Source organism: Zeugodacus cucurbitae, chromosome 6, assembly GCF_028554725.1.
Source record: "Zeugodacus cucurbitae isolate PBARC_wt_2022May chromosome 6, idZeuCucr1.2, whole genome shotgun sequence".
NCBI lineage: Eukaryota > Metazoa > Arthropoda > Insecta > Diptera > Tephritidae > Zeugodacus > Zeugodacus cucurbitae.
The window spans coordinates 38,745,582-38,772,235 of record NC_071671.1 but is presented as its reverse complement, the minus strand read 5'-3'; the positions used below and the strand labels follow the sequence as shown (position 1 = coordinate 38,772,235).

Genomic DNA, 26,654 nt, shown 5'->3' with positions numbered 1-26,654 from the left:
AATTTCTGTGTTCAAAGCGAAATAAAATTGCGAATACTCCAATGATACATTGATATGAAAAAAATACTTCGAAATAACCATTTATTTTATACATAAATATTTTACTTGCAACTATTTTATTGGCCCCACTTATTTTATGAATCAATGATAACTTGTCCCTAAAATACAAAATTAAGAAATGAGTAGTGCAAGTTGTTTATACTACTACGCCTTTATCATAAAAACATATAGCTATAAACAAAATTAACATTTACAACCAGCTAAACGCACCATGATTATTTTGTCCGTAAATGTATATATACATATGTATATGTAAGTAGATATGTACATAGAGCCGATTGCTCAAAGGAAGACAACTCTTGATATCATACTTAACAATTTCACAAATTGAAGAAGTACCATACAACATTTAAATTCAGTGATATTGATTCTTCTCGTCCTTCTCGAATACCACGTGTCTAAAAAACACTAATTCAATTTATTTTTTTCTTTTTTAATACATTTTGTGTTATTCTCCAAATAATGCTAAAGGATATGAAATTATAGTATAAATAAGAAATAACACTACTTGGTTGAGTTCCTTGCGACTATTCATATTCTATATTGACATGGTCATCCAATTAGAAAGTCGGTATTTTAATGAAGTTGTGATTAAATAGTAAAGTAATATTATTATTAAAGCATATAATGTGATACAAAATGTTATAAGAAACGTGGTAGTTTAGGAAAAATTGGAAACTTATTTTTATTTAAATGTTTGTTTCTTAATATTCTTTCAATAATGAAAGTGTTTCATAATACAGTTAGTTCTAAAAAATTAACTTGGTGTATGAATAAATGTCCTCTCAAAGGAGATGTCTGTTAGGAGAGGTTTCACTGTATTCTATTGTGTGGAGAAATTGCGAAAATAAAGTAAGAGTTGATTGTGATAGAAAAATCATTTCTACATTTTGTGAAGTTTGCAATTTTGTTATCTATAAGAAGTTGAACGGATAAATTTAATGTTAGGTAAGAAATGCAACCCTGACACTTCAACCCATTTCCAAACATTTCCTATTGTGTACTTTCAGCCTGCACTCCACATTCCACTACCAACGAATGTCATTTTCAAAATGTTCATGAAATTGTACTGGTGCTTTTAAAATCTCATTTGTAGTATATTAAATTAAAATTTAGTTGGTTACTTCAAATCAATTACAACAATAAATTCTGTATAAATGGTTGTTGTTGAAATTTAGAGAATTTAATATGGATAAATTTGTTAATCGCGTGTCAACCTGGCAAACGGTAACCTACTCAAGTACGCTGCATCGCTCCAGAAAGGGTCCGCAAAATATAAATAAAATTGTAAAGAAGAAACCATTGTGTGAAAACCAACAACAAGGCGAAAGCGATTTAAATGCTCCTCTAAAAAATAATCGGCGATTAAGTATTCGAGACGAACAATTATTAAAAATCTTTGCCAGTAAACCTGATCAGCCCCTAGTACCTACAAATGAAGACAGTGGGTTGAGCAGTAGTTCGCATGGTTCTTTTGATAATTGCAATGACATAGTCAAACCTACTGATGACAATAAGTTATTGCTTATGGAAAAGCACAACTTGCGTAAGTACATTACAGTAAAAATAGATGTAAGCAATGATTTTGTTCTCAATATTCTGAAAATTAAGAAATTGACAAACTTATTTTTTCACACACAAAAAAATCTCAAAAAGCTTAAAAACCAAATTTCATGTGTACTAAATTATTTATAATAAATGGTAAGTTACGCGGTTTGTATTCCGTTTCATTATACGTTATCAAAGATGTTAAGCTTTTAATGGGTAACACTGCTGAAATTTCGCGCTGTCATTTTGTGACAACGCGAATGATAACAGAAAATGAAAAGAAAAAGTGAAAATATACTTAAAGTTCCTTAGTTTATTGATCTCATTAAGTGTTTGTAATATACATTTATCCTTTCTTTTGTTTCCTGTGCGCGCTCTTCAACATGCGCACGCATATTGTGGAATTTTAAACCGGCATACAGGCAAATTGAGCGACTATGTGAGCAGTCCTGATGCTATGCGTTCACAAGAAAGACTCCTTATTTCCCAATTGCCTCCAGTAACACTCAATGAAGTATTTTATGAAAATATCGAAAACAATCCCATAAAACCTACAGCTGATAACACTATTACTGCTCACTCAAATATTGAACACATAATCAACACGCAAATACACACTAATATCACCCCCACTAAAGAACCTGCCATACAAACAACACTAAGTAAAAATCCTCAAATGGCACGCATACAACGTGATCTCAACAGTCCATCAGCATCTTTACGTGTACGCGCGATCAGAGCTCTAAAGTAAATAATTCAAGAAAGAATTAACTTATATATATTTTAAACAATATTTATCTTTAGCAATCCTGTAAGTGGTGGCTACGCTAATTTTGACATCCCACATGAGGAACAAAACATTATCACCTTAGAAGAATACAATCCATCTCCACCACCATCAATAGAGGAACTCATGCACGACATTGTAGTATATGTTGAAGTACGTACTGGCGAAGATAATCGATCAGAAGGTGTGAAGAAGGTTATTTCACAACTAGGTGCACGCGTAAATGACAAATTACTAAGGTATTTATAAGTTGTTTTAGACTTATACGATTCTTTCAATTAGTGCAATCTTTCAATTTTTACAGAGGTACAACACATGTGATATTTAAAGATGGTTTGCTGTCCACTTACAAAAAAGCTAAAAACTGGAATATACCGGTTGTTTCGATTTTGTGGGTTGAAGCTTGCAAAAAAAAGCGGATGATATGTGATCCAAACGAGTTTCCAATATCAAATATAGATCGCTACGAAAATCCGGAACTTTACGAAAAAATGAAGGTAAGTTAATGTTTATTTCTCTAAACACTGAATATAAATGATTTAGTATTCAAGTAAATATGGTATTCATTTGTGGGGAATACTTTGTATAATAGGTTTAAGTGCAAACCGGTTTACTAGTATTAATTAAATGTATTAATAATCAGCTGTGAATAGTTGTTGCTACCGGTATCGGATTATGTGTAATTGCATTTAAATGTAATATGGAGAGGATTGGAAAAGCTATTAATTTGTTGAATTAGCATGAAAAGCATCACCGGGCACTAAAATGAATTGACTATGCTACAAACGTATTATTTTTCTCTAACCCGTTTCTAAAATTATCTAATTAGTTCTAATGCAATACGAGTATTGTGTGTGTATGTGAATATTTGTAAACTGTTCTTGAAAACATCAATTTACCACTTGTGATCTGTATATAATACTTTATACCGATGTCATTAAGAATATATTATATTAAAATCAATTTCTCATATTACAATATTATTTCCATGACCATCAAGTTTCATGTCAAGATAAGATATTTTGAAAATTTGGCCAACTTGAATACTGATATTATAACGTAACAGATTTTAAACTGTAACAAGTTAAAAATATTTGTTGTAAATGGTTTCGCGGCCTTGTACGTACATATTTCTTATACTATAATAACATAATTAAAAGCTGACAATGAAGTGTCAAAATGACAACATGTAAGCATAATTTAGCCATTCATATTTCGTAGCATTATATTTTAAAATAAATAAATTAATCTGCCTAAAATAATTCAAATAACTACTAACAGCATTGCTATATCAAAAATAGCTAAAGCACATTATTACAACAATATTAGTGGTTGTATAGTGTAATATTCGTAATTAGATATTTTATGGTGAAGCTATGGCAATTACATGTAACATGTACATTCATGGAAATAAAGAGAAAACCAAAAAGTAATAACGTGTAGTCCATTGGATTTCCTGAAACTAATAATACTAAATCAAATTTTTGACCGATATCATTAAGACTTACTAGCTCATTTCGCGAATAAGTAATAAGTTTCACGATATATATAACTTTTTATATAGATGATTGTCGTTCCAACTCAAACTCTTAAACACATTTAAATTTGTGCACTGATGTGTCTGTATGATGCTACTGTAAGTTGGTGATGCTTTAAACAGCTATAGTAAACAATTATACTAAGGTTACTTTTGTCTCGAGAAACTGCTTTACCAATAGACGTTGATTAATCTTCCAGAAAGAAAGAAAAGAAATGTGTGGGTAGTACTTTGTAAAGGTGTTAGTTGCCCTCTGCGAATAACGTCGACTGTCTGTTTGTAAGATTATTCGTTGTTTGTCGACTTAAGCACTACGGTGTATATCTACAATGCCCATTTGATTTACCCGATAGGATCTCTGTTTCTAGTTCTATCGTATTTCAATATTTAAAGCGCTGCTAAATAACTACGAACATTCTGGTGGTTTGTAATTGTAATAGTTCACGTTCATTCATTGGAAATCATATGGCATATTACAAATATCAATCAAACACATCAAAAATTTTATTATTTTGTCCCAATAATTATACCTACATATAATCGATAGTTCCAAGGGTTGACAAATTTCAAATATGAGACAAAAAATTGTGTCGTCAGAAAGCAATATTTAAATATAATACAATCGAATAATGTAATAAACAGTATCTAACATTCGGTTGAGGCCGAAGTTTGCACGTGTTCATTGCAAAATTCAGTATTTAACAATATTATTTTACTCTTTGCAACAAGTTGCGAGGGTATAACAAGTACGATGTTTATATCAGTTATTATTGCAACAGTTGCAGGGCAGCATTCCTGTTATCATGTTAACAATATGTTAACATTAAAATATACGTAAATGTTTATGGGGAAGAAATTCGCCTGGTACAACAACCAAATATATGTCTCTTTATAATTGTCCAAAAAGAGAATGAAATAATAGTCATTATGCTTATAATTTATCTTTTAAAGTATCAAATCTTGAAAGATAACAGTTAGACAGATTCATATATATTCAACTGAAAAGCATCTGCAATGTATTTTAAAGAAATTTGTATGAAATATAATTGAAGAAGCCCAATAACCATAAAATACTTTTAAAATACTAGAAACTGCAAAGAGATATACATATTCGTACGCAGGATTAGATAGATCTTGTGTAGTCACCGCAGTGTTCACACACGATAACTAGAAGCTTGTACACGTTTATTTATCTTTTTAAAGATACCTACATGCACGTATCTGTTGTTATTAGTGTACATCACAAATTATCGTGACATTTTATATTTATCAGAATTTAATTTAGCTATCTTAACTATTGTTGTTGTTATACGGAGCTAACGACTTGCGTATAGTAACCATTGAAAATGTGCTTTGATTGATTACCAACGTCTTGTTTGGCTACCTGCGGAAATTGTTTACTACAATATTTCATCGCTACTGTGTATACACTCACAAAATATTTACGCTCACAATTAAGTATGCCACCTTCACTTTAGTTAAATATTCATATATATTATTTTATTATTCATTAAATTATTTCGTTTTTTCTGTTCTCAAAACATAAAACATACTTAAAAACTAATTAAGTTATACTGTGTCTATTGATCAGTATTTAAATGAGATACATTAAAATATTCCATTTATGTAATATTATAGTATTCACAAATTTTTATGAAACGGCGGTTTCTAAAGGAGTAGTGTTTACAAAAATTCTTATTTTCCGTAAATATTTACAAAAGTAATACTCAATTGTCCGTGTTACGAGATTTTTAAAAAGTACAAATTATTAATGCGTTCACCTTTTTTGTGCTAAACTATCGTGCATATATCCAAACATAATCGCAATTTTCACATTTAAGTGGATTCGTTACAAACACTAAATACACGTTAAAGTACATATATCCAACAATTCACCTTTTCATACACATAATTTGTATGCACAATTACATCAGGACACACACATTTACTTCAGTAAATAGTAGTTAATCACTTAAACAAAACAGAATAGCTTTTGTACCAAATTTACGCGGCTGGTCAAGTGATCGTTGTAGCTTTGGAAACGCAAAATCTTATGCTTGTAGTTAATTATATAACAAATAAAACAATGGCAGTAGTTGTAACATCAAGATAGGGTAACTTCAAGGCACATCATTATAAGGAACCCCGCTACCGTGCCCCAAGTGGCAATCGTTCCATTGCCACTGGCATGAGCCTCTGGCAATATGTCATCCGCAACAATGTATATCATTGCGCCGGCCGCAAATGACAATGCATAAGGTAATATGAGATTGGCAAATGTCACTGCTACTGCACCCAGAATACCAAATATCGGTTCCACCATACCGGAGAGTTGACCATACCACAGTGCGCGTGCCACACTAAAACCAGCGGCATGTAAAGGCAGGCTTACCGCCAGGCCTTCTGGAAAATTTTGTATGCCAATACCAATTGCCAAATTTCGAGCAGCTTCAAATGTGGAAGATTCAGTGCTGCCTATAGCGCCGAAGCTGACACCGACCGCCAGACCCTCGGGAATGTTATGCACAGTTATTGCAACCACCAGTAACATAATACGTTTCCACTGTGCCACTGCGCTTTCAAGGTTTCGTTGACTATCAGTTATGTATGTACGCTGAGCTTCTAATTCGGCTGCACTGTGTTTTTTACGACGTCGCGGTTCAAGGTTGCCGTGCTGTGTACTCAAGCAATCAGAAAAGCTATCCATGCTTTTAGTTACTGTGCGATCTAAAACGCCTTGACTATTGCGTATATCATCGATAGCAATATCAGCCTTGTCTTTATTCGTTTGTGTCATCGAAATCATCATATTTGTGCTGTTGAGTCCAAGATACGACATAAGCCTATCACAACCATACACAAAGATGGCACCTAGCAGAAAACCACCCGACACTGGCATAAAGGCGTAAACACCATACAGATGTGAACTCTCTGCCATTTCTATGGCGGGATTTAAAAGAGACCAGAACGAAGCAGCAATCATGACACCAGCGGCGAAACCTAATGCAGCATCAAGTGACTTGCGCTGATTGCCCCGCACGAATATCACACAAGCTGCACCCGCAGCTGTTAGTCCCCAAGTAAACAGTGTGCCTAAAAGGGCCTGCATGACCGGTCCGTAGCCAGGAATCATTATGTCTTCTTGATATTGACCTCAGTTTTTCTCTCTATAACACCAATCAAATAACTATATACGCTGATCTTTTGCTTATCTATAAAAAGCGGAAAACAAAGTTTTTTAATTATTGCTTGTCAATGAAAAAAAAGATACTCACATACATACATATGTACGTGTTTATAAACAGTAAACATTTGATTAGTAATAGAAACATTCATATTGCTTACCGAACAGAATTCACACGTAAGCCAGATCACAACTTCTACTTAATGTTTACCTCCCTTGATTTCTATAGAAAATGCCACGTTCTAAGCGCTAATAGCCTTCAGAAGTAAATGCAGCTTTGGAAAATCACCAAATCGACGTTTTTGCAATGAACTCAGTGATTTATATTGAGATTTGCCCAGAATTGTAGCTAATAAATTTTGTATCTTTCTGTTGTACTATCGAATTCATTAAAGCATTTTGTTGTGCAAAAACAAAAACAGTTTGCCGATATGATACCAACGAGCGCTCCACAAATTGTTGCTCCAACTTCAAGCTACAACAATTGAATACAACACAAACCGAGAGCGTTGGCGATTGTCAACTGTCAGAAGTCAGCTTGTTCTCTTGCCGCTTTTTATTTCTGCTGCGTCCATATGCTGAAAGAGGCAGCAGATAAAACAGATCTACGCATGGTTGCATTTAAACGGCAACATATTTGGTATTCCTGCAATACATGTGTACCAGTAGAGAACAACAAATAATAATAACAGTTTTATGAAATCAAATCTATAATAATGGGGTTGGTCACTTATGTATACAAAAATCCATCGCGGGAGTATAACGGGAAGGGAAAATAGTATTAATGTTTTTTTAATTTGTTTAAAAAAGTCATTAAAGCTCAAATAATTTCCAATTTTTTTCCATTTTAATCAGTTTTTTTGCCTTCTTTTTTATTTATTTTTTTTTTTTATAGACATTTAACAAATGAATGCCTACAAACAAGAAAGATTTTCTATATTAGATTACACATATACATGATTCCAAATTTCAGCTAAGAAATATGTACAATTATGCATTCTTCACGGCAACCCCTACACACATCCGCAGCACAACGATGAATGGAGGCAAAACAAAGTAGAATATCTTACGCGTTATAACGATAAATAATTTAAATTTGATAATGTCACGCAAAACGGCTTGTACTGCACGTACTTATATGTAAATAAATACAAGCAAGAAGCGCTAGTTTGAATAGTACTTTTAAGATCCATGGGCATGAATCAAAGTTGGCAACAGAAATAACACCAACTTGACGAATTCTTAGGTTTAAAATATGACCATTAACAAAAAAGGAACAAGACTATTATATACTTAATACATAAGGTTTTATATATATGTATATGTTTGTATATGTATATGTATATCTTTTTGAAGTTATCTCATATAATGAGTAGCCCCGATATAAATAGCTACGAATACTTAAGTATCACGAGCATGAATCAAAGTTGACATAAGTGTAAAATATGACTCTCAATCTCCGTGGCTGGGCTTCCATTGAGCAAAGGAGTGTATACACACAGTGTTTGTTGTAGCAACCGCAAGCATACGTCATTGTAGAATTAAGTCGACTTCTTCAAAACCCATTACCATAATAACTGCACAAACCCTAATAATTCTTATGTAAGGAGCAAACTTATATAAGATTGGTTCATTTCCGCAATAATTTATCAATAAGTGAAAAATTTGTTGAAATTCCGCTTATTAGTTATATACAGTTCTCGATAACTCCGTACCATTGGGAATATAAGTCAAATTTAATACAAATTACCTTCCGTAACTCGAAGTTTTTTGTGGATTATGGTGATTCGAGTTAGGAAAGTTCAACTGAGTGTTTATTCAATACCTTTAGAAAATTAAATTTGATAAATTTGTGTAATTTTATCTGATAATAAAAAATTATTGGAAAATTTCTTAAATTCATCCAACATTTTTAAACTACATAAATATGTTGATTTGTGAAGTTCATTTATTATTATTATTATAATACTATATATGTATATATGTACATATATATCAACATAAAAGGACCACGAAAGTGTCAAGTGGTTAATGGTAATACGGACGGAGTTTTGCCATTGACTGTCGAAGGTCTATCGACATTAGAGAAAAATGTTTTATTGTCTATAACAACGTAGTCATAGACTTTTGATTAAACGCACTTTAATTTTTATACTCTCGCAACAAAAATTGCTAAGATAGTATTATAGTTTTGTTCACATAACGGTTGTTTGTAAGTCATAAAACTAAACGAGTTAGATATAGGGTTAGATATATCAAAATGATCAGGATGACGAGATGAATTGAAGTCCGTCTGTCCGTGCAGCGGATAACTTGAGTAAAAATTGAGATATCTTAAAGAAACTTGGAACACGTATTCCTTGGCACACTGGGGAGGTAAAATCGGTCCATTGCCACCCCCACAAATTGGCGAAAACCAAAAAGCTATAAAGTGTCATAACTAAGCCATAAATAAAGTTATAAAAGTCAAATATGGAATAAAGGATCGCACTAGGAAGGGACATATTTGGATGTATTTTTTTTTGGGGAAGTGGATGTGGCCTCACCCCAAAATCGGTTATTTGTATATATCTCGCAAACCAATGAAGCTATATAAACCAAACTTTCTGCAAAAAATTTTTGAAATCGGATAATAACAGAAGAAAGCTGCACTCAGATTTTTTTACAAAATGAAAAATGGGCGTGGCATCGCCCACTTATGGGTCAAAACCCATATCTCAGAAACTTCTCGACCGATCTCAATGAAATTCGGTATATAATATTTTCTTGACATCCTGATAACACGAATAAAAAATGATAACAAAAATAAAAAATAACGAAATTGGTTCACAACCACGACTACTTTCCTTATAATTCAATTTTGAATTCCATCTGATTCCTTCACTTTATAATGTATACATAAGGAACCAATGAATATAGCGGAATAAAACTTTACACAAGTAGTGCATATCATCTCTGACTTCACTTGTGAAAAAAATTGTCGAAAACAGACTATAACTTTTCAAGGCCCCAGATATCGAACATGTTGAACTCAGCGCCTAATGGTAAATTTTAACCGAAAATATGGGTAAATCTCTCAGATAATTTAATGTAATTCAGAGGAAATTGTTTTGTATGTATTGGTTAATATGTGAGATATCTTAGCAAAATTAAGAGAGCTTATAGTCCTGGATATAGTGTACCTTGCTGGTGAAAATGAATGAAATCGGTTCAGGAATTACCTCAGCCCTCATATCTACATATATATGGGCATTTCCGCCAGAAGGTCTACCACAGACAAAATATTAAACATTATTAGAATTACACAGTTTTTGCATATTTTCATAGGAAAATATCTAAATTTATTGATATTAAATTAATTTTAAATTAATTCATAACCAATTACGAGATATACGAAAGCCAAGTCGCATAGAAGCTACTTTTCTCATTTCGATTTTTCTACTGTATTTGTTTTTTCGTCAAAATTGTTAAAGAAACATATCATGTATAATTTTTTGTTTTGTGTAAAACCTTTATAAGGATACAAAGATCCAAATAAAATGCATAAGAAAGCATGCGATTGCAAATAACTGTAAATTTTTGCTTTCTTATTATCCTATATTTTAATGTCCCGTGCGACATCAAAAAACAACACTTGTTCCCACATCATCGCAAATAAAAGCAGCAAGCTCGCCAAATTTTGGGTATAAACAGTAAATTTTTATACAATTCAAAAAAAAAAAAACCTTGTTTAAAAATCAGAAGATTTGTGGTTTTGGTAACTACTTAAAATTGGTCCCGTGCGACATCGTAGGTGTGGAATTTAAAAATTTAAATTTATTTTTTGTCTTATAAAATTTACTTAAGTATGTAAATAGATACATTTACATTAATTATTTACATATGAGCAAAAACCGCACTGTAAATTCCACTGAAATAGCTATTCAATTAGATTTTGGCGAAAATTATAGACTTACAAATCAAAATAAGAGTGCTCATTTTAACAAGGTTGTCAGGAGAAAATCGTTTGCTTTTAAAAGTGGCAAGTTAACGCATGACATATTATTTTCTTGATAAATCTCTTAACTAAAATTAAGAAATCCTTTAGTTGCTTTTCTAAAATATTTATTTTTTTTAAGATAATTGCTCTCAGTTCAAAAACAAATTTATATTATCAAGCCTGGTCGATTTTATAAAATAATTAAAATACTCTTCATTAGAATAGAATTTTTTTGCAAGGAGCCGTCGATGGAGTGGGAGCAGTTATCAAAAGGAAAGTCTGGTAGATAACGAAATCCAAAAAATTTTATACCCGAAGACAGCATTTTCTGAAAAAAAAAATGTATTTCACATTCATAATACCATTTTCATTTCATACTATAGAATTTTTGTTGTGTTTCTCGTTGAATATTAGTTAAAATAAATGAATAAATACATTTACTACTTTTTTAAGCCATTTTATTGGACTTGTTGTTAAATAATTCCGTATTATAACAAAAAAAAACAACATAAATATTATGATGGAAAAAAATGTCCCGTGCGACATGTCCCGTGCGAATGTGATTAATAATTAATTAAAAATAAACTATAAATTATTTTTGGATGAAATTCATACCACCTATAAAGGCCATCAATGCTCAACATTTTACAATCATAAACATTTGAATATTGCCTCACAATTCGCTGAAATCGCTGTTTGAATCGTTGTTCCCAAAAACGACTTCCATTTTTTGTCTCGTGCGAATGCCTTGGTTTTTTGCAATTATCTTGAAAATGAAAACCGTTCCAAAATCAACCTTAACACTAAATGTAGAGCTAATGAAGGGCTATTAAAAAATTCTACTGTCAAAATTAAAAAACATTTTTGTTCATACTTTTTTTTAGTTGAAAGGTGTACGGGACAATCCGTTCGATATGGCGGAAATGCCCATATATATTTTCGTTATTCTATTAAACTTTATGACGAATTTATGGGTAAATTTTGTGTGTTATCTTAATAAAATTTCTTCAAATAATTGCAAGAGTATAAAATGTTGTTTGCACCCGAACTTAGCCTTTCCTTACTTGTTGTTATTATTTTTAAAATTTTCAATCTTCCATTAATTTTTTTTTTTAAGTAGCACTCAGAACTAATTTATAAATCATTTTAAAAATAGTTTTTTTGACATTTGACTTTTTGTAAAGAATGAGAATGGAAATTTATTTTTCTGCTGAATATTCAATAGTTTAATAATTAATTGCACTTCTTTGGATGTTTTGGGGTTTGTCTCTACCTATTTTGTAACGGCCACAGGGTCAATTACTATCCAGCAAGCTTTTATTCGTTTCTTAAGCTCAGACGCTGTTTTAAATTGCACACAATTTGCTCATACTTTTAATGCCAGTATCTCCCATAAATTTTCAATGGGATTACAATATGAACAACATGCGGGACTTATTTGTCTTGAAACCACTGTTTCGCTTGTTTCGACACATATATGGCGACATTGTCTTGCTGAAAATCGAATTCGGCCTTTACCATACAAGCTCAGCTTTTTATTACCTTGTGACTTTGGTCTCTTACCACAATATTTGCGTTTTTTTAACATATTTTCAACAACGATCTCCCAATTTTGAGTGCAATTTGTCGATTCGACAAGTGTTATTCGTTAAAAAAATTATTTTTTTACAATTTGCAAAAATTTTAAGTGCGTTTAATCAAATTGCTATGACTGTATAAATTGCGCATAATCAAGTGGACTAGCAAATAATTATGTTATTGTTTTTTAGTAGACTATCTTAAAGTATGCAACATTTCAAAATCATGGGAATATTTTATTTCAGCGCCACAAGTCGATGCAACCGGACTCAGAATGCAATAAACGTATTCGACTGAAACAGGGTACACCTAAAGACTCTACACCTAAGACTGTAACGCTTACCAAAACACCGTCAACTATAAACAATACGCCGAAATCTAGTAGAAAACAGGTAAAATACAATTAATTTATAGAAGCTATCCCATGTACTCTTCAATAAAGCAATGGTTAATTATTATTTAATGTTTGATTTCTTTTTGTTTATGTCATAACTCAACAGAGTGATATAAGTCAATACTTCCGAAAATTAACTAATGCTAACAACACACCCATGACTGATAACAATAGTTTACCTGGGTCAACAATATCGATAACGAAATCTGATATTCCTGAGTCACCTGCTACGCAACTATTAAATAGGTAAGTTTTATTGTTGCAATTTGTATATGTATTGTGTATGCATGTACACACCTGCTCAATATAATGGGTACACCAAACTTTTTCAATTAAAACACATCAAATCAAAATCATTTATTTTTGAGATATTTACAAGTATAATTAAAAAAATAAATAAATAAATAAAAAATGAGGATCCAAACATGTGTCATAGCCGAAATCACCAAAATAATAGGTACACTTTTGATGAGACATTTGCTATTTAAAAATAAATTATGATACAAATGTTTTCTTATACATTTAACATTATCTAGTTAATAGCCAGTATATCCACCATCATTCCGGATTGGTTTACATATTATTTTAGGGTGCTTTTCTGATTAGTTTTGAACATATTTTTTCTAAATCAAACTTTTCTAGCAATGGTAATCAAACAATTTCGTACTAAACGTACTTAAAGATTTTTAAACTTTACCATTCCATGTTTCCATTCTTTTTTTAATGTAACATAAACTTGTGAAAGAACTCGAACATGTTTGTAAAAGACAATCATGACCAAAAATATCATTAATTTTTTTTCAGGATCGAGAGCAACTCGTTTACACCACTCCAACCTAGAAAAGTTCAAAGTGCAGCCAACGCAACTTTAGAAGTTGCTATGCCATTAAAGCCGTCTTACAGCAATGATATAACGGAAGAACCTATAGTATCAGCTGAATGTCTAGAATTCACTCCTACTGGACAGAAGTCGGCTAAAAAAAAACCTGCCCCTTCGCCATCTTCAAAAAATCGTGTTCCTCAACGACGTACCAGTGTTCAGATGCCTGTAGCGCAAAGTACGAGTGCTTATACACTACAGTTAACTGAGACTGATACGCCCGGAACTGTTACGCGTCGTCGTCGGAGCTCAATCCATACAGTAGTTAACATGAGTCTAAGTACAATGGCTCCAAATACACCCGATTCACGATCGAATGTCAACCAAACAACATTTAGTCCAATACCGGAAGAGAATCGAGAAAGGACGTCTAAGCCAGCGGCTAATCAACAAAGTCCACGGGGTGAAAAAACTCGCCTAAAAGGACGACGCACAACATACGCCTATAAAACCCCTGAAATCTCCCCACAAAAGAAAACTAAAACGCCTAGTCGACGCACACTATATACACCGAAACCCGTAGAGGAATCCATTTCGGAAGTTTCGTTAACAAAAATAAATGAAACATCCAAAGTACTTGACGAAAACTTATTGCGATTCGCTCTAACGCCAACCACTCTATTAGACAACAAAGGGAGTTCACAAGAAAATGAACATAAAAACGATGAAGTTGGTTCATTACTAGAAGAACATTCATCTACAATGGTGTTCAGTTCTACGCGCCTGCCTAGCACTAGTCGAAGACGTACACTGTTCGACGTTTCCATGGACATAATACAACAACGATTGCACAACATAAATAATTCTGCAAGACGATCAGTGGCCAAGGAGTTGACTTACAATGATCAAAGTCCTAATGTAGTTGCCTCTAAAATTAATATTGATGCCTCGTTAGGAAAAAAATATAGTAGCATTGATGGCGAAAGCAATGTGGTAGTTACTCCAATAACTCATACGCCAGAAATCATACTTTCAACGCCCCAGACTGTTAAGAAACGCAAATTATTTGTGCCAAATGATACCTCTCTGATTTTATCAGCCACCCCTACAGGATCAGCAAAGAAGAGCTCAAATGAAGCAAGCGTAAAGCGTAGACGAACCATGACAACGCAACCGAAGGAAAAACGTGTAGTAACAAAGCCACGCAACAGTGTCAACATGAATACAAAGTCACGCTCAGAAGTTATTATCCCTCCATCAGCGTCACAACAAGTGCCAAATTTGACAAAGAGTGTACCAAAATCAGTGCCCATGTTAAGCAATGAGTTAGATAACAATGAAAAGGACGAAACACCAAAAAATTCGTCTACATCTCTATCTTCAACTATAGTAAACAACAAAAATGATGAATCATTAGCAAAATTAAAAGGATCGTTCATGAGCATAATTTCAAGTAATACATCTGACACCACGGTAAAGAAACAATTGCAACAAGACCTGGGAGTTGATGAAAACATCGCCATTAATACTCCATCCCTTACCACGGTACCATCACAAGCTTCCACTACGCCTTCCATATTGGCTGAAAATACGAAATTGCCATCTGCATCGGACTCAACACTGTCCTCAACGAGTCAAACAGCACCGAAAGTCGTTAAAAAGTCGCAAATGAGTGAAACCCCAGACAAAGCCAAGGATGCAGTGGTAGTGGGGTTATCAGGTTGTTCGCAAATATCAAAAAATGCACCCAGTGGCAATAAAAAATGGCCATATATTGTATGCACCAACATGCATCGGGAGCAGATCAAAGTGATGCGCGAGGTTCGTAAACAACGATAATTTTTTCTCAATTTTATTGCCAATTACCATTCCTCTTCCCATTGCGCTGGCGCTGGCGTATTTTTTGTATGATTTTTCCACATTTTATTTTGATTTTTATGCATTTGTTGTGTTTCTTTTTTTAAATTGTAGTTCATTATTTATAATTTGATTCCTATTTTTACTCTTCTAAGTTAACTAGTTCCTCTTATAATTTTATAATTTTACCTGTAACATGTTGAATTGGTTTTGCTCTGGAATAGTGGTTATGATTAGCTAAAAGTATCCTACAAAATTGTATAATTAATTTAGGCTATAGTTTTATCCATGCTGTAGTATACAGACGGTTGTACATTGACTGAAAGTACACAATTAAAACAAATATGAATTTTAAAATACCTACGATATTTGCAAAATAAATGAGATGTACAAGAAAATATTTTTACTATTTATATCATTATTATTATGTATGACTTGCTTAATTTAGAGCTGCATGTACCACATTAACTTCCATACTCATTTTAGTCTTCAATTAAGTCTATTACAAACGTATTTGTTATATGGCACTACTCACCAATGAAAGTTATCTTATACATAATTTCAATTCGAATGAAAAGAAATCACAAAACCAATTTTTTTTTTAAATTTCGAAATTCGTTATACATATCGCTCATTTACATGTATAGTGTCACAAGTCAAAAAGTCGATTTTTCAGGGGAGCGGTTTAAAGTTTTCAATTGTCTCTTATTTAACAAATATAGAAAAAGCAACATGAAAAATTTAAATTCCTTTTCACAAATTCTAATTCAAATATCGTTCTAACACAAAATGTGTCGTTCTTTCTGAAAAGAAAACCAAATTCACTCTATGACAATATGTGTTGTAACACAAAATATGTCTCTCTTTCTGAAAAAAACCATACCTAATTTTGGCACAACTGAGATGTGTCGTTGTTGGGGTTAAAAAATAATGCAACATAACAAGTTTAGTTCTTATTTCACGGTTTATTTTTTTACGCATCAGAATGAAATTTTTATACAATATGGACGAAGAAATTGCTAACATTTCTGCATACTCAACTCAACAATCGACATGAGCGAGTATAAGATCTCTGAAGTAATTCATAAACCCATTCCACTCAATCTAACCACCTAGCTGCTCTATATCCGAGATTATACGCTCACTTAATTTTGCTAAGGTATCTCACATATTAACCCATAAATACTGTATAAAGCCAACCGAAAATTTTAAAATCATAATATTAGAGGAAGTGATTAACCGATTTTAGATAAAAATTATAAAAAAGCAGAGAACTATAGACAATAAGTGGCCTTGAAAATGAATAGTACGTCCACTTTTCCAAAAAAAAACAAATCAGTAATATACAGGTACGGACAAGGTTTGCCGCACAATTAGAAATATGCTGTTACCGTTAAGAGAGCGATATTTTCATAATTTTTTATTAGTAGATCAATACTACTTCTCATATTTAATAAAAAATTATTACCAACAAACCGTTGTCATTTCCCCACAGGTATTTTTAATTTGTTTTGTTAAGTTTCGCCGGAAATGCATTGGACATTGATTTACCACACTTATAGTTTTCAGTTATTAGTTGTATTCAAAAAATCGTAAAGCGACACCTTACAAAACCAACTCCCAGTAGGATTAAATAATTGTCAAAGCTTATCCCTTTAAATCCTCACGCTCAATAATGGTCGCACTGAACGCAGAATTGAGCATAAACATGTTAATTAGACTAGTGCGGATACGTCAAAATGAAAATTAGTGGTCCGCAATTCGCTCATAGTTATAGGTGACAAAATCAATCCCCACAACAGCCGGTTCTCCTGCTGTTATTTCGGTGACCCAGACCTGTCTGGATTGGTAAGTTCTACTCTAAAATTGTCATCAATTGAGCAATACCTTCCAGCAGGGTTGCTCTCCATTCTTTTGATCCGCGAGCTGGCGTTGAGCCAAACCCGGGTCTCCTGCGTATGCGCCAAAAGTCTCTATCCAAACTCCACCTCGGTTAGGTGTAATACATGCAATGGATGGAGTGGACCACAAGTTATGTGGCCCCATGCTGCTAACGCACAACCGCCTCTACGGCAGTGCAATTAGCACCAAGTTTATGCACTGCGTCGCCACCCATAGCGAGTGGCCAAGACAGGTCCTTAACGGTCGTCCGGAGCTCCAGGCAGCATGACTCCCAGTCTGATCAGACCCATCCCCAACCTTCATCCCGCTCCAATCCTCGTACGAGGACCACAACGCAACTCCTGGTCCCACGTACCGTCTGAACGTCACATTAGTTAAGTGCAATTCCTACTCTGGCTGGTGTTATTTTCCGACGTGTTCCGGTGTTCCGGCAAGCGCACCATCCGTGAGTGGGTGAGACAATCGTTGTCCCATGCTGCAGGAGTCTGCCCCCGCAACAACCTCAATATTTAATATATACATCCCCGCAATTACATGTATCCCAACAGGATATCACCCGAACATCGGTGCGCTGCTTCGTGGTGAAAAACGGTTGGTACTTGGCGACTTTAACGCGCATCACGATTTTTGGCATTCTTGCCTGCCAAATGATCGGAGAGGGATGGAGCTGGCAGAACAGATTGACGTTTCGACATTCTGCACAATGAAGGACAAGGCCCCCACCAGAATTATGAGCACCTGTAATAGCTCCCCTGATATTACAATCGCTAGCGGTGGTCTGATAAATAGCATAACCTGGCGATCTATACTAACTCTCGCATCAGATTATCTGCCTATAATTGTCTCGATCGAAAAACATCCTCACTTTATTTCTGTGGACGACCGTATCTTCGTTAACTTCAAAAAAGCTAACTGTGTCGGCTTCACATAATTTACCGAGAGCACCTTCAACGAACTGCCCATTCCTACGGACGTATTCGTGCGTCATTTCCGTAAGGCGATCGCAGCTGCTACTGCTTGCTTCATTTCTGCTGGACGCATTGCGGACTTCCGGTCAAACTTCTCAGCAGAAGCAGCAGTTTTAGCCAACGAGCGCAATGCCTAACGCCGTGTCGATCCCTGTGATCCCCGTATAAGGGATCTCAATTTGGAGATTCGACGAACGGTAAATCAATAGGTTAGTGTTGTAATCTTTCCACTGGTGTGGGTAAGCTCTGCACTACTGTCAAATCCCTATCCACCCCGAGAAGGCATGATGACCGAATTGAAATTTAATTCGCTGGTCATGCCTCCTCGGACCCGAAAAAGTGCGCGAGCTATTTTAGCCGGCAATTTACACTGTACCCTTGGCGAAAAGATGTGTTACCCGGCGGTTGCGAAAAAAGCCAAAAGTCTGCGCACCACTTACATTCACCAGCGGCGAGGTTGCAGATGTCATCAAAAAGGCCAAAACGTCCAAATCCATTGGCCCTGACGGTATTACCATGCTGATGCTTAAACACCTTGGCTCGGCGGGAGTAAACTATCTCACTAAGATTAATCTGTCTATGACCACTCGTAACATACCCGACTCGTGGAAAACCGGAAGAGTTGTCCCACTCTGATAACTCTTCTTTCCCCAGTAGTGAAGACACTTGTGGCCTTGTTACTCCCGACCAACACCCACCATCTGATCCTAGCGCAGCATCAACATGGATTTGGTAAAGTGCACCACAGCACTTAGCGTCATAAACGCCCAGGTAATTATTGGCCTTATTAAAAAACCTCCCTGCAAGTGGACGGTCCTGGTAGCGCTGGACTTGTTAAAACCTTTTGACAGAGTCAATCACACAACGCTACTAGAAGATATCGAACAATCGCCCCTATCTCCAGGGCTGAAGATGTGGACCATGAATTATGTGAGCGGTCGTCAATCATGCGTAACATTTCGAGGTTAAACATTCAAGCAAAAAAGAATCACCTTCTCAACCACCAGAAGGAGTCTCATTTACCTCTTACGCTGGTGATTGTACAGTATTGTAATATTGTCTTCAGTCTAGTCCTGAACATTTCAGTCGATGGTATTAAAATTCCGACGGTTAATAACCCCAAAATTGGGTGTTACATTGGATGCCTGTACTCCTTCACCCCCCACACGACCGCGATTGTAACTGAGGTACAGAAAGATTTTAAAAAGTCTAGTGGTCATGACTGAACTGAAACTGCGGTGTATACTATACACAAGAAAAATCCCCTTATTGATTAACTAACGCAAAGTTTTGATCTATACCCGATTGAGAACTTGTGCAAAGATGTCGGGGTAATCATCAGGCAAAGATATTTTAACATTTGCGACAAGCTAGGGAAGAAGTACAGGAAAGGTGGACACCTATGCCTTTACACAGATGCCATTGGTTAATATAGAGTTTGTGAAGCAAATGTGAAGGAGATATTAAGAATAACAATTATTACACAAAGTGTTACATCATCTAGTTTATAATATAAGAGAATTTCACACTTCTTATTAATAATACATATTTAGTATTCCGGGCAGATATTTTAGAGTGTCCAAACCCGAACTTTGGATTTACAATAAGAAACTGTGCTCTTTTGAATTATTTTAGTTTTTAGTGAAGTAATAAAAAGTTTGACAGAGTATAAAAACAGGGCCGGACTTGAATTCTTTGTAAATTACTTCTTCCGTAAATTCAATTCTTTAAATATGATTTATGAAACGGTAAAAACTTAAAATTTAAATAGTAATTGACATTTTCAAAGCGTATTGCAGAAGCCAAAACAATTATTTCCGTTTAGAAATGTCTAGTAATTTTGAAGTAACAGGTTTTGCATATTTTAAATTCAAAAAAATTAATGAAACCTTTTGTATTGCTTATTGACATTTTTATAAAATAGAATTCACTTTAGTCTTGGCCAATTCAGTTTAATTTGTAGCAAATTCGGCAAATTTCATAAGAATTTATATGCGATCCAAGAAACAACACTCAACTCAGCAACACTCCAGGATATTATTTGGAAACCTTCCCTACCAGTACAATAACTAAAAAATTGCTTTAGACCAACTCAACTCAACTCTTAGTAAATAGTGTAGTAAGAACTGTTAAATAGGGTCTGAATTATTCATGTAAAGAACGCCATGAATAAGCACGAATATAATATAAACACCATCAAAACAAATAAATACGTACATATCACATCAGTTAATTACACAATTATTATTATGTATTACTACGATGAGAGACAATTTATTTCGTTTCGTGCTTATGAGCGATTAGTAAGTATACAAAATAAGATGCTTTCGTAGATACATATTTGTGAATATAATTTTGAATTGTTATTTCAGTGACAAAAATTTTAGCTATAAATCATTAATTTATAGAGGAAAATGGTTATAAAAAATATTCTCAAATTCATACATACATACATACATAAATATGTACACACCCGCTTGTGTTATTTATTCATCAATAATTGAAATTTCCTCATTTGGTTATATTCATACCTTACATCCACAAATAGGCAATTGATACACTTGGTGGCCTACAACTGAATCACTGCGTCAACGATGATACTACACATGTGGTCAGTTATGAGCCGCGTAGGACGCTGAATTTATTGAGAGGACTGATACGTGGTCTCTGGATACTAGACTATAAATGGATACTAGACTCACTGAAAGCTGGCTATTGGTTGAATGAGGAAGACTATGAGTTAAGAGTGTTTTCACGCGCCATTGAGGTAAATGCAAGGGGTTCAAGCAAATAACAAAATTATTACAATAAAAACATTTATACTCGCAGATATGTCGTACTGAACGACAGGCTTTTGGCAGCACATATAAATGTGAACTATTTGCGGATTTGGGTACCTTTTATATATCTTCACGTTGTGGCCCGATATCAAAAGAAAATCTAAAGGAATTAATTGAACTATGCGGCGGCAAGGTGGTTGATCATCGCAAACGCGCCAGGTACATACTCGGTGATCCACACAAAACATTGGAAGATAAAGTCTATGTAACGCCATTTTGGGTATTGGATAGCATTACACATATGCAAGTGATGCGCCAACAAAAATATGCCTATGTGACCAACAATGTTGTAAAACCTCAGCCACCAGATCCACAAATAAATCCTGAGACTCTTGTTTCTACGCCACCTGTTGTATCGGGCTGAGCATTTACAAATAATATATTGATGTGACAATTTAATATTTACCCCTTTCCATCGGGAAATTGTAAAGCATGGAATTTTAATGGATAGTGTTTTTCATATTGCAATCATAGCACATAGTATTTTAGTCAATAAAATAAGTAAATTAAAAAATTAATTAGATTTTATATAAATTTTGCTTGTTTTAACTTTTAATTAAATAAAATTGTAATTTATATGTAAATATTTTGACTCAACCACTCCACAGTGCACACTGGAAGCAATTAATTTTTCACTATTCAGCCGTAAAAACTGTCCCCTACTTTCTATATATCCCATAATAACTATCACGCCGAGTTCATACCCAATTTAATTAACTAAAATAATTTAAACGTTAATTTATTGACTATTGTAGCTGAATGAGCCGATACATACTCCGTTCTAACAGTTATTTAATTCTTAAATTACTTGACGCAAATGGACATCCAATATTTTATACATGCGTTTGAAACATTTACTTTATTTACCACAGTACCACCGATTCGACTACAATGGCACCGATCCTCATTGGCTGTCATTTCAATTATTAAACACTCTTACTCCACAGTAAAACCTTTGATTTTTCTTATTTATCAAATCTGTATCAAAATCCGCATAAAAATCGGGGAAACAGTTGATCGTACAGCAACCAAATATCAGATACAAAATGAATTCGACCCTTTCCAAACCATGTATACAAGTTCTTTATTTTTACCATCCATCATAGTGGGATGTTATTAACCTTTATTTAATTTTGTTAGGTAAATGTTTACAATACTTTTAGTGGTGGGTATTGTTTTATCTGTTTTGTGGCCGTTGGTTGCAAGGTGTTTCGTTTCATATAAAACTGCGTCATCTACGTATTTGTACTTTATGTTACTGTTAAAATGTCTGAATATTGTACTGTTAAAATTAAATGCAATGTATTGTGCAGTCACTGAATAAACAAAAAAAAACGAGAAGCACAAACTAAATAGACGAGCTGAAAAACTGAAATAAAAAAATATCGAAATGAAAGTTAACAAATGTATATTCCAATTCCCTTCACTGTATAAATAGAATACAATCCAATTTATTTTTTTGTTTTTTTTTTCTTTATAAAAAAAGAATACAAAAATGTGTTTTTATTTTTTTAAATAGTGGTTCATTTTATATTATGCTTTTGAATGTTCTTGATAAAAGCAATAGTAGTATTGTGCTTTAAACGCTACAGAGAAGAGATAGAGGAATGAATTCCAACAAATAATTAAACATTAAAAGTAATTATAAAACTAAAGATACAAATGCTTTGCTTAAAAAGATGTTTCGTGTTTATGCTGTCTTGTATTGGTAATGGCTATTGTGCATGTTTATGTGTATGTGCCTACCACATTGTATATACTTTGACAGCGCCGAAGGCACACATTCCTTTCCTACGAAACTCTTTGCGATGGAAGCAATGGAACTTTTGATTAATCATTAATGTTAAATTCAGTTGGAACACCGCTCCGTTTTCCTTACTGTTGCTGATTGTTTGACTATTGTTACTATCGTACTTGGAATATGTCAAGCTGTTGTTGTTGCTATTGATTTTATTTATTAATAACTGTTGGTCTTTATAGTCGTTAGAACGCAGCTACTTCTTGCCCTTGGTGGCCTTTTCGGCGGCCTTGGTTACTTTGCCACCGGAGGCATCCTTGAAGTTCACACTCTTGATGACACCGACAGCAACAGTTTGTCTCATATCACGCACAGCGAAACGACCCAATGGGGGGAATTCTTGGAAAGATTCAACGCACAAAGGCTTGGAGGGCACCAAATTTACGATAGCAGCATCACCAGACTTGATGAATTTGGGGTTCTCTTCGGTGGTCTTACCGGAACGACGATCAACTTTCTCCTTGATTTCAGCGAACTTGCAGGCAATGTGAGCGGTGTGGCAATCCAACACGGGAGTGTAACCGTTGGCAATTTGACCAGGGTGGTTCAACACAATAACCTGGGCGGTGAAGTCAGCAGCACCCTTGGGTGGGTTTGCCTTGGAATCACCAGCGACGTAACCACGACGCAATTCCTTGACGGAAACGTTCTTAACGTTGAAACCAACGTTGTCACCGGGAACAGCCTCTGGCAAAGCTTCGTGGTGCATTTCAACGGACTTAACTTCAGTGGTGATGTTAGCTGGGGCGAAAACGACGACCATACCGGGTTTCAAAACACCAGTTTCAACACGACCGACTGGTACTGTTCCAATACCGCCAATTTTGTACACATCCTGGAGTGGCAGACGGAGGGCTTTGTCGGTTGGGCGAGATGGGGGCAAAATAGCATCGAGGGCATCGATGAGGGTCTTGCCTTCAGCATTACCTTCCTTACGTTCGACCTTCCATCCCTTGAACCATGGCATGTTGGTGGATGCTTCCAACATGTTATCACCATGCCAGCCGGAGATTGGCACGAAAGCAACAGCAGCTGGATTGTAACCGATCTTCTTGATGTATGAGGAGACTTCCTTCTTGATTTCCTCATAACGAGCCTCGCTGTATGGTGGTTCAGACGAATCCATCTTGTTAACACCAACAATCAGTTGTTTCACACCAAGGGTGAAAGCAAGGAGAGCATGCTCACGAGTCTGACCGTTCTTGGAGATACCGGCTTCGAATTCACCAGTACCAGCGGCGACAATCAACACAGCACAATCAGCCTGTGAGGTGCCAGTGATCATGTTCTTAATGAAATCTCTGTGGCCAGGGGCGTCGATGATGGTGACGTAGTATTTGGCAGTTTCAAACTTCCACAAGGCGATATCGATGGTGATACCACGCTCACGTTCGGCCTTCAATTTATCCAAAACCCAGGCGTACTTGAAGGAACCCTTACCCATTTCTTGAGCTTCCTTCTCGAACTTCTCAATTGTACGCTTGTCGATACCACCGCATTTGTAGATCAAGTGACCAGTGGTGGTGGACTTTCCAGAATCGACGTGTCCAATGACGACGATATTAATATGAACCTTCTCCTTACCCATTTTCCTGTTTTATGAGCTAATGCAACATAAAAACACAGGGAAGTGTGGATTGTTACATTCGTGGTTGGGTGTTTCATTGGATGATAAACAGGTTTCAGGTGAAAAGGATGAAAATAAAATTTGGGGGAAAACATAATTCGTTAGCAAAGTGTATGGGTAATTTGAAGCTAATTTTTAAATATTTTTTGTAGTAAAGAAAATATTTTATATTTTATTATTAAAACGCAATTTGCAAATTTGACAAGTTTTCAATTTAAAATTTAAATTTTACTACATAAAATATAGGACATATGTGAATCAGAATTACCGATTTAAGGTTAGCAACAGCACAACGAAAGTAATTGCGTAGAAAAAACTACAACAATAAGTTTCCGGCGTCAGCACGAATGCTTTCGTTTTACTGTATAACGTAACCTCAAACGAACAACGTGGTTGCACACATGTTACTACATTCTCTGGAAATTGAGGTTAATTTTACCATGCTTGCTTCGGTATTCTGAATACAACACCGAATTGGAATAGTGTATGATAGGACAAACATGCAACAATTATAGAACTTTAGTTACAAAATTTTGCAAATTGATTTGTTTTAATAGTATGTATTCGCTTTTCAGTCTTTTTTTATCAGTGGTTTTGGTATTTTTTTTATCGTCAAATATACTCAGTAGCAGAACTGTTTGAAGTCATCATAAAAGACTATAAAACGAATACATTTTTATATACTATCTAAAGTCGAAGTACTTGGTCGATTAACAAAACGTGCATCGGGAAGCATTTGAATTTATAATAAAAAAAACTGAATTATGTGCTTCATTTCCTAAAAAAAATCATACAATATAAAAACCGGACAATGCCGGTATCTTATAAACTTGAGGTTGTATAGAAATGGCGTCCTCGTATTGCTACTGCTTCGGCTCGACAGAAATTTCCAGTAATCCACACGATTACAATCGGAATCTTCACATCGGCCATCTTGAAAAATCTTCGTTGCACTTTACGAATCCCCAAACCGGCTTTCAAACCCATCTTTTGTTTCAATTTCTTTCATGCCTCAGTTTTTAAGCCAAAATTATTCAAGTACCTAATTGTAATTTAGTATGAAATATGATACATTTCATATTTAAGCAAATAATAACCCCAGCCTCAAAGACTTCGACGGTCGCCATTTTGAAATTTTCAGCAATAGAGAAAATATGTACGAACTCCCAACCCTCACCAAAATTTTAAAAGGTATATATATGTGAGCCACGCTATAAGATTACTAAGCGCATTTGATTTTCACAATTACTTCACCTCTTAAAACACCTATATAATATAAAATGGGCGTTGTCGGTGACAAAGTAGTGGTTGAATTTCACAATTTCAGTAAAACATATTGCAGCACACTTAATGCCACGTGTTTTAAAAGAAATTTTACCCACTTTAGCTTCACTACTTTCGACATATGCACTCACTTTGTTGCTATGTCATCCTATTGCACACCGACTTATACTTCCCAATTTTGAAAGTGTACAATTATTCTTTGTTTACTAATAAACAATCAAATTTTTTGCACTATCCATCAATCCAGATACACATTTTGTTAACTACAATGCACTTCACTTTCTTCATTATCATCAAAATTATAACTTACTTTTCAAATAAACTGAATCGAGAAATCACTGAAGTCTATGCTGATCCGCCAACAGACTTGAACAAAGTGAACGAGAAACTCGTCGTGAACGAAAGATATGCCTCGCTTCGTCTTTCCAGTGCCACGTTGATGACAGGGTTGATTTGGTACTTTCATATTCCATAATTTCCGTATTATTTTA

At 34.6% G+C, this 26,654-nt stretch overlaps 3 protein-coding genes and 1 non-coding gene across 5 annotated transcripts; 1 reads left to right on the top strand and 3 right to left on the bottom strand.

The window, feature by feature from the left end:
- Positions 1-1,107: 1,107 nt before the first annotated feature.
- On the top strand, positions 1,108-23,535 carry LOC105219756 (mucin-2). 2 transcript variants are annotated; one of them, XM_011196060.3, is made up of 9 exons: positions 1,108-1,606; positions 2,031-2,355; positions 2,413-2,634; positions 2,700-2,892; positions 12,919-13,065; positions 13,174-13,313; positions 13,872-15,708; positions 21,163-21,381; positions 21,444-23,535. In XM_011196060.3, the coding sequence occupies exons 1-9, from the start codon at positions 1,249-1,251 to the stop codon at positions 21,816-21,818; spliced, it is 3,816 nt and encodes a 1,271-aa protein (XP_011194362.2). In that variant the 5' UTR covers positions 1,108-1,248; the 3' UTR covers positions 21,819-23,535. The 2 variants fall into 2 exon arrangements, with proteins under 2 accessions (XP_011194362.2, XP_011194363.2); XM_011196061.3 differs by lacking the exon at positions 1,108-1,606 and adding an exon at positions 1,620-1,761.
- LOC105219755 (zinc transporter ZIP11) lies at positions 2,482-7,630 on the bottom strand. Its single transcript, XM_011196059.3, has 2 exons — positions 7,278-7,630; positions 2,482-7,144 (listed from the first exon to the last, which is right to left on the bottom strand). The coding sequence occupies exon 2, from the start codon at positions 7,063-7,065 to the stop codon at positions 6,037-6,039; it is 1,029 nt and encodes a 342-aa protein (XP_011194361.1). The 5' UTR covers positions 7,066-7,144; positions 7,278-7,630; the 3' UTR covers positions 2,482-6,036.
- On the bottom strand, positions 23,343-26,622 carry LOC105219758 (elongation factor 1-alpha 1). Its single transcript, XM_011196063.3, has 2 exons — positions 26,474-26,622; positions 23,343-24,856 (listed from the first exon to the last, which is right to left on the bottom strand). Exon 2 carries the CDS (start codon positions 24,838-24,840, stop codon positions 23,449-23,451), a length of 1,392 nt encoding a protein of 463 aa, XP_011194365.1. The 5' UTR covers positions 24,841-24,856; positions 26,474-26,622; the 3' UTR covers positions 23,343-23,448.
- Positions 25,462-25,535, bottom strand: LOC114804997 (small nucleolar RNA snR61/Z1/Z11). Its single transcript, XR_003753095.2, has one exon. It is a non-coding gene; the product is annotated as a small nucleolar RNA snR61/Z1/Z11 (small nucleolar RNA).
- Positions 26,623-26,654: the final 32 nt, after the last annotated feature.